Raw genomic sequence first — 12,648 nt, 5'->3', positions numbered from 1 at the left:
AAGTCTGAAGGGCCACGCACTCTCGGAGCGTCTGGGGCCACCGGGGGCCAGCCGGTGCCCATGCTCCCTGAGCTGTGGACGGCTCGTCTCCACCACACCCTGAGAGCCTAGGCCTGAAGCCAGAAGATACTTTGGGGTTGTCTCCCTCTGGAGACGGGATTGGCAGGTGGGAAGAAGATACAGGAGAGGGGGGAAAAAAAAAAGTCTGCAGGGGGGTGCACCAAGGCAGGGAGCGTTGCGGGAAATGTGGCTTTTGTCTGTCCAGCCTCCCAGTTTTCCTCTGGGGGACCACGGCACGAACCCCGCAGACGAGTGACCCCTGCCCGCCCCGCTCCCTGTGCCCACAAGTCCCGCAGGGGGCGCCCACGATCAGCACCAGCAGAGAGCAGGCGAGTGTGGTGAACCCAGCTCTGGTTTATTAGAAAAGGTGTGAACAGAGTTGCACCGACAGGAAGAGCCCCTCCCCCACCCTCTGCCCACCCGTACCCCACACCCACACCGCCCCCGGGGGTTGTAGTGCCTCTCAGGGCGCAGCCTCAAGGGGCCTGGACAGCAGGGTCTCCAGAACCCTGGCTGCTCCCCGCCCCAGCTCCCTGATAGATTTATTGCACTTAAGAAAAAGAAAGCTCTGATTCTCTGCTCCCAGCTCCCCCACCCCCCACCCCCAGCCCCGGCCCGCACCCCACCTGGGGCTGCTCTCCGCATCTCCACCACCGCCACTCACCGCCCCTCCGCCCGGTCCTGTGCCCGGGGCCACCGGGGGGCCACCCCGCCACCACCCGGGACTCCTGCCCGCCACAGGGCAAGCCGGGCCGAACAGGCCCTCTTGAAAAGGCGTCCGGCCTGGTGGCCGATGTCCTCGGAGACCTCCTCCTCCCATCCCCCCAGCCCAGAGCCTTCGAATGCCGGACACAGAGATACAAGTGCTTAAGTCAGGGCGGGGAGGGCACCCCCTGCAGCTCCTGCACTCCGTGTAGTGTTGTTGTGCGGGGCGGGGGCCCCCAGCAAGGCCCCCCACACCCCCGGCGGCCTGGGCCTCAGGGAGGCTGGGGGTGAAGGTGAGCAGATTCTCATGGCTCTGGCCTCAGCTCATCGAAGACTGATGGGAGGGGGGGGAAAAGGAACTTGGGGAGGAGAGATTGGGGGAGGGCCCGTCAGAGCCAGGGGCTCTACTGCCAGCCCCCCAGCCCCCCCCCAGCCCTCTGGGGCCCCTGCCTCACCTAAAGTGTCACAGTGTCTCCTGCCCAGAGTCCTGACTGGCTTCCAGAAGCAGCTCCTCGAGCTCCTTCTCGTTCTTGGAGCAGCTCAGCTCTGCAAGGGGAGGCGACAAAGGGCAGGCGACCTCCTGTCAGGCAGGCGGGGATGGGGGTTCCAGTCTGACCCCCAGGGCAGCACGGGTCTCGGGTACCAGTGAGACCGTTAGACTCCAGTTAACAGATCTGGCCTTGCTCCCTCCCGGGGAGAGCTGCCCCGGATCCGAGGGAAGAAAGGTGGGGGCCAAGGGTCAAGTCCTACTCTTTCCTACCCCTGCACGGGCCATTTTAAAGAAGAGAAAACCGAAGCCTTCCGAGAGGCAGGTGCCTGCCTGGGGTCACACACAGCACCCAGGGCCCCTGGGCACCCCGCCCCAGAGCGGCACTCACCGTGTTCCAGGCCACAGCTGCCCGCCTTGGCCTCGGGCCCCGGGGGCGGCTCTGGGGGCAGTGCGAGGGCAAACTCGGGCTTTAGGCCGTTGGGCAGTGGTGGCCCTGACTGAGGCGGCTCCAGCTGCGACTGAGGCTCCGACACCCCCGGGTCCTGAGTGCTGACGGCCTCGGCTGGTGGCAGGGCAGGCGGGGAGGGAGGACGAGGAGGGGCAGGGGGGGCAGGGGAGGCGGGAGGGGTGGGAGGCACAGGGGGCTCTGCCCTCTCGGGTGGACTCTCCACCCGGGTCACCACAAATACTTTGTGGCCCCGGCCCGGGCTGGACACAGAAATGCGCTGCTCGGTGGGGGAGGAGGGGCTGCCTGGGGGGCTCCTGTCCCCAGGGCCCAGGGAGTCCGAGGGGGGCACCAGGGCGGGGCAGGGGGCCTCGGCCCTCTCCCCATCCTCCTCCTCAGAGTCTGAGTCCGAGTCCGAGTCCGGCCCGGCGGCGGGGTCCGGGGCCCCGTTCTCCTGGGCCTTGGCTGCGGGCTCGTCCCCGGGCTCCTCGTCGGGCTGGGGCTCGGTGACAGTGATCTCGGGCATGGAGGCCGACAGCTGCAGCCGCTGCTCCTTCTCCTCCTGCTCCCGAGCCAGCATGAAGTTCTGCTTGCAGCCGTTCTGGATCTCGGCGAGCAGTGCCTTCTGCGTCTCGATGAAGCTCTTCACCTGCGGGCGGAGCGGCCCGGCTAGGGTTCTGGCCGGCCTGTCCCCGGGGCGGGGGAACCCTGCGGTGGCCCCGGGCCGGCCCGCCCTGCCCTGCCCGCCAGAGGCCTCAGGGGAGGGCCCACTCAGCTCACCGCCTCCTTCTTGGGCTCACGGTCAAGGTCCAGGCGCAGCAGTGAGCGGTTCACCTTGAGGGCCAACGACAGTGCCATGAGCCCGCCCGTCTTGATCTCGTTCTCCCGAAGGTCCAGTCTCAGGAGGCGGGGGCTCTCGGCGATGAACTCTGCCACCGCCACCGCGCCTGGGAGGGGGACCGCAGGGGCTGGCCACGGGCTAGCCGCCCGCCAAGCCCGCGGGCACCGCTCCCCTGGCCCGGCCCCGCGCCCTACCCTCGCACGTGAGCTTGGTGGCGGTCAGGCCCAGGCGCAGCACGCTGCGGTTGCTGATGAGGCCGTTCTTGAGGTTCCGCACGCCCTCGTTCCCGATGGGGTTGTGGCCCAGGTTCAGCGTCTCCAGGCTCTGTGTGTGCGGCTGCGAGGGGCGGGGCGTGACAGTGAGGCGAGGCCCCGAAGGCCGGTCAGGAAAGAGGCACACCTCTCCGGCAGCGTCGCCCGGACAATCCTGCTTCAGGACAGGTCCTTCGCGTACTTAGAAGCGGCCACAGCGCCAGCCGCCCTGTCCGCCCCCAGCCCCGGGCCCACTCCCTGCTGGCACCCGAGGGCTCAGGGCACAGACCTGGCCGTTGGTGATTCTTAACTTGGACGGGAGTCTTTGTATCCTGTGGGCCTGTTTTACATACCACGTATTTATTTAAAAAACTTTTTTGGATGTTTATTTTTGAGAAACAGAGAACACGAGCAGGGGAGGGGCAGAGAGAGAGGGAGACGCAGAATCCGAAGCGGGCTCCGGCCTCCGAGCTGTCAGCACAGAGCCCGACGCGGGGCCTGAACTCACAAACCACGGGATCATGACCTGAGCCGACGTCAGTTGCTCAACTGACTGAGCCAGCCAGGCGCCCCCCACGTATTTATTTTAGAAGATTTAAAACGTACTGAAGGCTTCCAGAAATAGTAACTTCCCATGCATAACATGTTCACCTTGTGCAACACATTGTGCTAGGCTACCGTGCTGGGTGCCAAGGGACAAGGGAAGCGAGAGCAAGGCTACTTTCCTCGGGACAGAGAGGCCGTGGGAGCCGAAGGAGAGCTCAAACAGCATGGAAAGGGCTGCTGCAAGGCTTCCTGAACTGCGGGAGAAGCCGGATCGGGGAAGACGACGGCGCTGAGAGGTGGTGGCGGACACGTGGGCGCCCTCCCCTCTCCCGGGTCCCACTCACCAGCGTCATGCCCAGGAAGGCCATGCCCGTGTGTGTGAGCTGGTTGTTCCACAGCACCAGGGTCTCCAGCCCCTTCTTCTGCTCCTTGAGACCCTCGCAGATGTAGGCCAGACCTGGAGGAGACCCGTGGGCGAGTCCCGCCTGTGGTCTAAGTGCCTCTCCCGGGGGCACCAGAGCCGCCGGCCAGTGAGAGCGCGGAACCCCCCCCCCCCCACCGCCCCCCCACAGGCTCAGGCCCAGCACACGACGGCGCCCTGTCCGCTTCAGGACCCTGCTCGAGTGTCGCCCTCGCGCCAGTCCACCGCCAGCCCACCACTGCTGCTCTGTTTTTCTCCAGAGCACATCTCACCGTCCGACAGACTCGGTAATCTGTTCATCTGTCTTGGCGGTGTCTCTCCCCAGGGCAGACACCTCTGTCTCACGGCTGTGAGCCCACAGGCAGCAGGCCCGGCACGTGCCAGCTGCTCAGTAACCGTGGCGTCCGGGCCCGGCCTCGACGCCCTGTGCCATTCCCCCAGCCCTCTCCTCCCACCGAGGCCAGGGGACCCCGCTCAAAGGTAAAGAGGATGAAACGGAGTTCCTCTCAGTAACCACTTCCTCCTCCTTCCCATTTACCTCCCAGCTCACCGTGGCCTCGTCTCCCCCCCGGACATCCACCATCTAGCCTCTTTCCCACCTCCGGGCCTCTCGCACTTGGTGTTCCCCTGCCTGGATTCTTTTTCTAGGTCTTTAAAACGGCCGGTTCCAGTCTCTCTCCACGTGGCCGCCCAGAGGCCCCCTCCCCACATCATCTTAAATAGCGTCTGGTTGGCCCCTTGTCCCAACAACCTTGTTTCCTTCAGGGCACTTTTCCCAGGTGGTAATTATTTTAATTATCTGTTCAATACCTCGCTTCATCCTGCAGGTCTCCGCTGAGCTGTCCCCTCCTCCAGGACGCCCTCCCTGGGCTCCCACAGCCCAGCCCTGCCCAGTCTGAGCGGTCACTGCCTGGGGATGTTCCCTCTTGGACCGGCAGCCCCAGGAGGGCAGGGCTGGGATCGTCCTGGCCACCGCTGTGTCTCCAGCACCGCGGGGGCACCTGGCTGGGCACACGGCGGGTGCTTGGTGGCTGGGGTGGGGTGGGCAGACCTCTCACACACCTGAGTCCAGCACGTGGTTGTTACGGAGGTCCAGGATCTGCAGGGAGCAGTTGAACTTGAGGAGGTTGCCCAGCTGGGCCGAGTCTTGCAGGCCATTGAGCTTGTTGTCGGCCAAGTACAGCTCTCTCAGATTCACGTTCATTTTCAGCGCTGTGGCTGGGGGAGCACGGGCAGAGTGCCGTGACCGGCCAAGCCCCGGCGCCCGGCGGGCGGCCCGTCACTGCCCGGCGCCCCCGGCCCCCGAGCTCACCGAGCAGCATCAGCGGTCGCCCCGACAGGCTGGCGTTCTCCAGGTGCAGCACCGCGAGGCTGCTGCGGATGCGCAGGGCGCGGGCCACGAACGGTGCCGAGTGGTCCAGCAGGGGCGTGTTTCGGGCATCCAGGTACTGCAGGCAGCTGGTCTGGTGGGGCAGGGGCGGGGCTGCGACGGGCCGGCCCGGCCCTCCCTGCCCCCGTGGCATCTCCCGCCCCCCGGCCGGGTGGGCACCAGGGCCCCGTGAGGGAAGGCCCGGCCTGGAGCCCCGCGGGTGAGCCAGGAGGGGCCCCCAGGCTCCCCCGCGGCAGACGCGCTGCACGAGGGAACGGGGTGGCAACCACAGCCACTTCCAAGGGGTATGTCACGGGCAAGCGAAGGACGGGGGAAAGATGCGTGAAGGGAGGAAAAGGGGTCGGGGTTGGCCTGGGGCAGGGCACCCTTGGCACCGCTTTCCCACTAGCCTGGAAGCTGGGCACTGGCGCCCCACCGACGGCCCACGCCCCGAGGGCTCGGGAAGCCAGGTCCCAAGGGACGGGTGCCCCGGGAAAGCGCCTGGACCCCCCTGTGCCCGAGCCCCTTCCACCCCGGGTACAGGTGAGGGGCACCCACCTTGCGCATCATGTGGGCCGCGGCCTGCCAGCCCCGGGTGCCGATGTGCTTGTTGAAGGAGATGTTGAGGTGGGTGGCCGACTCGTAGTATTCGATCATGTCAAAGAGGGCCGAGGCGCCCTGTGGCACACACAACGGCGTTTAGGCTCAGGTGGAGGCAGGCCCAGGAGGCTAGGAGGTGGGGGCCACGCGGCTAAGGGAAGGGGAGAGCCCTGACGCTGCCCGGGCACCTCCGGGTTCCGGGAACCAACCCGCCCGCTCCTGCCGGACTCCGTCTGCTTTCTCTTACTCGCCACCACCCCCGAAGTCGGGCAGATCTGGCGCGTGACCAGGACAGGCCCTGGTGTTCCTGGGTCTCAGTTCTCCAGGAGCCCACCCACCGGGTCTCCCAGTGGCCTCCAAGTCTGGGGAGGCGAGGACACCTAGGCCTAAATGGGGAGGCTGCTTTCTGAAGGTTTCTTAAACTCTCCCCTACAGGTGCCGTTAGCCCCAGCAGGGGTTCCTGAAAAGGTTTCCGGTGGTCACACGGCTGCCCCCACTGAGGCCCGGCTCCCCAAGTCCCTCCCTTGCGTCAAGTCCCCTGCCTTTGGGGTGGGTCTCTGACACCCCATTTTCTGGGCCCCACCCCAGAGCCCCAATATTCCTCACACCCGCTTTGGTCACACTGGCTGTGTCCCCATCTTGTCCTTCAAGAGGCCCTGCCCAGCTGTTGTCCAGGGAGGCTCTTTTGCTGCAGCGCCCCCTCCCCCCAAACCTCAGAGGGGCCAGAGGGCTCAGGAAACAGGTGAGGCGGTGGCAGGGGCTGCTCACATCTTCGTCCAGGTTTGTCTGCTCCAGGTCCACGACCTTGAACTGTAGCCTCTTGAAGACCTCTTCCAGGGCCTCACAGGTCTTATAGTCGAGTTTCTCGCCTGGGACAAGACAGAGGGCCGGGCACGTCTAATGCACGTGTGTGTGTGTGTGTGTGTGTGTGTGTGTGTGTGTGTGTGTACGTACTCATGCCCCGGGGGGGCGGGGGCCGGAAATGCGGGCTCCAGGCTAATGCACCTGTGTGTGTGTGTGTGTGTGTGTGTACTCGTGCCCCGGGGGGGTGGGGGCCGGAAATGCGGGCTCCAGGCCAGGGGAGGCTTATCGTGCCTGCCTCACGTCATGGGGGGCGCCTGCCCCTGCCCCGGCTAACCTCCTCTTCCCGCAGGACCTGCCAGCCCAGACCCACCCCCCAAGGGTCCCGGCCTCTGTCCAGACACGCACCTTTCAGGTCCAGACAGTCGATGCGGTGCCCGAGATCTGTGAACTCCTGGGAGAACAGAGCGGATGGTGAAGACAGGAAGACACCCTCAGGAGCCAGGCTGGACCCTGACAGCGGGGCGGGCGGGGCTCTGACCTGGCTCCATTTCTGAGGTGGGGGCCGCGCGCAGGGCCTCAGAGAAGAGGGGCAGTTCTGCACCCACAGGGCCCGGGCCAGGCAGCCGGGGCACAGTCCCTCCGCCCCAGCTGGGCATCTCTGGGGCGGGCATCCCAGGCAGAAGGAGCAGCCAGCACAAAGGCTGTGAAGCAGGTGCTGAGGCAGGGAAGGCTGACAGGCCTGGGGGTGAAGGCCAGGCCCCAGGCCCCACACTGCAAGCGGTCAGGTGTGGGCCTGCTGGGGGTCACGTTCTGTTCTCGGGGCTCCACACACATTAACCCGTGGGGCGGGTGCTGTGACAGAGCCACGCGCAGACAAAAGGCTCGGGGCCAGCCTTGCCTAAAGTCACTTGCTAGTGAGGGACAGGCTTGGTCGGAACCAGATGGTGGGCTCCAGGACCCACACTTTTGGCCACCATGCAGAGTGACTGTCTCTCCCTGGAGCTGCCGACAAGCCCTTCTGGAATTCTCCCAGAAACCCTTAAGCCCAGTGAGCAGGAAGTCCCTAGCTGGATGGCAAGAGTGACTGCTCACAGTAATGCTAAGGGAACAACAACCCTGGAAACAAGCAACCTCGGAACATCCTGGAATGACCCATCCGGAGAGAGGACAGGCACCTTGTGGCACACGGCTACAGGGGGAGCACGCCACAGGCACAGGAGTGCCCCGTTCACATAAAAGCGGAAGGTACCCTTGTGTCTGTGTAACTCTGGATAGTGAACTGCCCTCTTACGAGCGCAGCACAGCAAAGGCCAGAGGACAAAGCCCCCAAGCTATCAACAGTGGGACTCCTGGGAAATGAGGCCTGACTAAGAAGTGAAAGGTGGATTTTGTTTGTGCCTATAATATTTACGATCTCACGGTTTGTGGGGTCGAGCCTGGCATCGGGCTCTGGGCTGACAGTGCAGGACCTGCTTGGGGTTCTCTTTGTCCCCCTCTCTCTCTGCCCCTCCCAACTTGTGCTCTTTCTCAAACTAAATAAACTTAAAAAAAAAAAATCAGACGAGGTATATATTGAACAGAGAATATAAAGAATAAATGTGCACGTTTCCCCTGGGGAAGAGAATTTCTTTGGGGGTGACAGATATTTGAAATTCTTATTTTTTTCTTTTTTATTATTATTATCTTCAAATGTTTATTTTTGAGAGAGAGAATGCGCGTGCGCGTGGGGGAGGGGCAGAGAGAGAGGGAGACACGGACTCTGAACCAGCCTCCAGGCTCTGAGCTGTCGCACAGAGCCCGACGCAGGGCTCGAACTCACGAACCGTGACATCATGACCTGAGCTGCAGTCGGACGCTTAACCCACTGAGCCACCCAGGCGCCCCGCGCTCTCACTTTATATAGTTCCGTACTGTTTAAAGGTTCATGGAGAGCCTGATTGCTTTCACAACCGAACAGAGGATTTTCCAGGATGTGTTCGCACGGGCCCTGGGCTGGGTAGCCCGGCTGGGCAGTGCTTTGTGCACCGTCTCCTGCGCGGGGCAGGCAGAGGGGCCCAGAGGCTGCTGGGGGCCAGAGGGAGCCCGGCCTCCTCTCCCCGCCTCCCCCACCCGGGTACCTGGAGCTGCCGGAGGAGCTTCGGGATCTGTCTGCAGTTCAGCTTCTGGCAGGCCTGCTTGTAGGCACCAACGACCTCATCCACGGTCACGTTCTGGGCTGCGGGCACAGAGGACCCAGGCCTGTGACTCCCCGCACCCCGGGCCCCCTCCACCCCCTCCCACCCCCGGGCCTCTGCCAGCGCTCCCTTCCCCCCGCGCCAAGCCTCCACAACAAAATGCCCCTCCCAACGACCCACTGGGTTCTGTCTTCCGTTCAAGGGCCCTCGCAGCCACCGCTGCCCCGAGGTGCAGCCAAACGAGCCACGCCTTCCCTCCACCTCTCCCCTTCCCTCCACCTCTCCCCACGGCTCCTCGAGCAGCTTCACACAAACATCACGCAGCTAGTATCACAAAATTTCTCTGCTTGTCATCCGTCTCCCCACTAGATGGGGAGCCCCGAAAGGGCAGGGCTGGGTCTACCTTTGTCACCACCTTGTCCCCACGCTGCCCGGCCTAGGGCCAGGGCCCAGAGCAGGTGTTCAGTTTGTGGTGTTTTGTTTTGTTTTTTTTTTTTTTTTTGTGGATAAGAGAATGAATCTGTACTTTGGTGCTATGAGGAAGCTGAGCCCAGAGAGGTGAACCACCTTGCCCAAAGTCGCACAGCTGGTAAGTGGTGGAGCCAGGGACTGAACTCCGCTCTTAACTGTGATGCACGTGGCCTCCCAGATTCCCCACTCCTGAAACACCCTCAACAGCAAAACGTTCCCCAACGGCTACTTAGTGCTGGGCCTCGTCCCAGAGACACAGCAGCAGTCAGAGCAGACCGGGCACGGCCCTGTGTCCAGGGTAACAGCAGTGGCTCACAGAATGAAGGGATGTAGCCCAAACCCAACAGCGGCCCGGCACAGTCCTGGGGAAGCCCGGGGCCAGCCACCACGCCCCAGGCAAGGCTGGCCTCTCGGTCTGCACGGCTTTGCCTTCTCTGGATATCGCACTAAAATGGAGATAAACAGTACGTGGCCTTTTGCGGCTAGCCTCTTTCGTGGAGCATAAAAGACTTTGAGTTTTGCCCCTTTACCGTGCTGCACACGCGTTACACAGTCTGTCCGTCCATTCACTGGATGAGACATTTGTGTTCTTTTCAGTTTCTATGACATACTGGATTCTGCCCCAGGGCAGCCAGGGAACAGGAGGCTCCGAGCAGGGGAGGCACGGAGTCAGGCCGAGAAGTCGATGCAGGACAGAGTCCTACACTTGGCTCCGGAACCCCATTCTCTCCGCTGTGCTGGGAGGGGGTGGGGCGCTGGAAGAAACTGACGCAGGTCCCGGCTGAGCCCTCACCACAGGCCACCACAGGCGGCCAGCAGCCTCCCCGGCGCATCACCTTCCCGCAGACCTGGTGAGGGCGTGAGCCTGGTGGCCCCCGGGGCAGGGGGAGGGGGAGGGGGGGAGAGAGGAGGTGGGGGCAGGAGCTGGCCCTGCCAGGGAAGGCAGCCCTTGGGACTTGAGCCGCTGCCTCGGGGAGTCCCACCAAGCTGGGTCCACTGGGCCCCCAGGGGTCCACAAACTTGAGGGAGGAAAAGGGACATGTCTACTTTCACTAAGTGAACTGAAATGAGATTGAGCCTTTCCTTCTTATTAACTTGGGCAACAGAGAGAGAGAGAGAAGCATTTAGCAGCCCTGTGACTGTGTCATCAACCGCAACGACAGGTGCTTCCACGTCACGCAAGAGCCCCTGCAGACTGTGGCGGCTCCTCACTACCTCCTGTTATTTTATGTGCCCGGGAGGAAGAACAGAAATACTGGATTACAAGTTTAAAAAATCTCCAGCTGACTGTATTTTAATTGGTATCCTTTGTAACCCGACTTTATTTTTTGCCTTTAAGAGTCATCGCTCCAGTGCCTGGTTGGCTCAGACGGTGGAGCACGCGACTCCTGATCTCAGGGTTGTGAGTTCAAGCCCCATGTTGGGTGTAGGGCTTACTTAAAAAAAAATTTTGTTTTTTTCAATCACCATTCTGAAAAGTGGTGCGCGGGCTTTAACCAGGCAGCCACAGGGCAAAAAGTGCTCCCCTGGACAAGCTTGCTTCAAGAAAGGCCCCTACGCCAAGGCTGGGTTGGCCTGGGCACATCAGACGGGGATGAGGGCCTGAGCACACGTGGGGCCATCAGTAGCAGCTCTCAGGGCCCCAGACAGCCTACAGGAAATAAGCCTCCTAAGCAACCTCTCAAGCTGCCATCAGTCCTTGAGGTGTTCAGTTCTGACATCCCTTCCTCCAGGAAGCCCTTCCTGACCGGCCAGGCTGGGCCAGGCTCCTCCCCTTCTAGCTCCACCCCCCCTCCCCCCAGCCTTGCCCGCTGGGTCGATCTGTGTTGCCTGTGTTGCGAGGAGCCCCCTGAGAAGCTTGAAGCCCGGGGTCTCGAACCCGGCCTCCTCCACACCAGCCACAGCTGCCGTCTGGTCACCCCTTCAGCCAGGGGTCCATGGGGTATACATGCAGCACGGCCTCACACAAGGTCACAGCCAGGGCTCAGAGAGGTCACATCCGCCCACTCACTTACAGAAGGGTAAACAGAGCGGGAGGCAGGGCTGGACGGACTCGGAGAAGTGGGAGAGCCCCCAGGGCCCAGAATGACCGGGCGCCCTCTGCTGGTAAGAACGACAACTGCAGCTTGTCATTCTCTGATGCTGGGACACACCTTGGGGGGGGGGGGGGGGGAACGGCCCAGGGGAAAGACACTAAAGAAAGGCACAAGAACGCGGGGATTCGGTCAGTCCACAGCAGTCTGAGGGCACCCCTGCCCCACCTCGGTTACCCCAACATCGCCAGCGGCACGCCCCGAGGCCCAGCACGGCGCTGGCAGGCTCGGGAGTGACCTTACATGTGGGGGCTTCAGGCGCGTGTTAAGAAAAAGAAACTACTGTGAATTGCTTGCGGATGATGAGATGAAACGTATTCAAAAAAAAAAAAAAAGAACCAATTTAAGAAAAACTGGTAAGGAAGCAGCAGTAGGGGGGTCCGGAGAAGTAGCGTGCAGCATTTACACAGCACTTCTTTCCGCTGGGCCGGGCGCCGCCCCGAGCACTTCAGAAGCCAGCGGAACCGGACTGGCCCCTCCGGACTGGCCCCTCCACACACCGGCTCATCTGTGACGCTGTGGCCAAACGGTCAAGGGGAGAACACCGCGGAGGCCTGGCGTCCGCGGACGGAGAGAGACAAAGCTTCCCAGACCTCGCGCGGGGCCTCCAGCCTCGGGTCATCCGCCCCAAGACTTCCACAACCTTAAGGAACCGCACGGGCATCGCCACGGCACGAACGGGGGGCGGGCGCGAGTCAGCGGGCTCAGCAGTCACCCCGCAGGGGCCTGGAGGCCTCCCCAGAGGCCGCAGATGCCCCGAGGCGCTGGGCCCAGGGGACGGGGAGCAGGGCCGCAGAGCGGTGAAGGCACGACTGCTGTCTGAGTGACCAGGGCAAGACTCCTTGCTGCCTCCCTCCTGGCACTCCTGGGTAGGGCTCCCGAGTCTCCACCTGAGACACCGGGTCCCGCAAAGCGGTTAAGAACACAGGCTGCGGGGGACGCCTGGGTGGCTCGGTTGGTTAGACGGCCGACTTGGGCTCTCAGGTCACGATCCCTCCGTCCGAGAGTTCGAGCCCTGCGTCGGGCTCTACGCTGACAGCTCAGAGCCTGCTTCCAATTCTGTGTCCCCCCCCCCCCCACCCCGCCCCTCCCTGACTCGTGATCTCTCTCGCTGTCTCAAAAATAAATGTTAAAAAAATTAAAAAAAAAAAAAAAAGAAAAGAAACAGGCCCTGAGGCCACCAGGGCGGCTCAGTCGGTTGAGCGTCTGACTTCTGCTCAGGTCATGATCTCACCGTTTGTGAGTTCGAGCCCCACATGGGGTTCTGTGCTGACAGCTCAGAGCCTGGAGCCTGTTTCAGATTCTGTGTCTCCCTCTGTCTCTGCCCCTCTCCTGCTCATGCTCTCTCTCTCTCTCTCTCAAAAATAAACATTAAAAA

At 62.8% G+C, this 12,648-nt stretch overlaps 1 protein-coding gene across 3 annotated transcripts in view; it reads right to left on the bottom strand.

Moving 5' to 3' along the window:
* Positions 1-674: 674 nt before the first annotated feature.
* The window catches only part of PPP1R37 (protein phosphatase 1 regulatory subunit 37), a 41,146-nt gene continuing 29,172 nt past the window's right edge, over positions 675-12,648 (bottom strand). For 2 of the 3 annotated variants that reach the window (XM_047836186.1, XM_047836188.1), the window contains 12 exons: positions 8,650-8,747; positions 6,938-6,983; positions 6,497-6,597; positions 5,687-5,806; positions 5,072-5,222; positions 4,822-4,977; positions 3,683-3,795; positions 2,736-2,877; positions 2,481-2,647; positions 1,644-2,349; positions 1,221-1,311; positions 675-1,124 (listed from right to left, as the gene is read on the bottom strand). In XM_047836186.1, coding sequence (XP_047692142.1) covers positions 1,229-1,311; positions 1,644-2,349; positions 2,481-2,647; positions 2,736-2,877; positions 3,683-3,795; positions 4,822-4,977; positions 5,072-5,222; positions 5,687-5,806; positions 6,497-6,597; positions 6,938-6,983; positions 8,650-8,747 — 1,883 coding nt within the window. In that variant the 3' untranslated portion in view covers positions 675-1,124; positions 1,221-1,228. The remainder of the gene's footprint in view (positions 1,125-1,220; positions 1,312-1,643; positions 2,350-2,480; positions 2,648-2,735; positions 2,878-3,682; positions 3,796-4,821; positions 4,978-5,071; positions 5,223-5,686; positions 5,807-6,496; positions 6,598-6,937; positions 6,984-8,649; positions 8,748-12,648) is intronic. The other variant, XM_047836187.1, reaches the window with a different exon arrangement.

Source organism: Prionailurus viverrinus, chromosome E2, assembly GCF_022837055.1.
Source record: "Prionailurus viverrinus isolate Anna chromosome E2, UM_Priviv_1.0, whole genome shotgun sequence".
Taxonomy (NCBI): domain Eukaryota; kingdom Metazoa; phylum Chordata; class Mammalia; order Carnivora; family Felidae; genus Prionailurus; species Prionailurus viverrinus.
The sequence above is the reverse complement of the archived record's forward strand: the minus strand, read 5'-3'. Positions and strand labels throughout refer to the sequence as shown.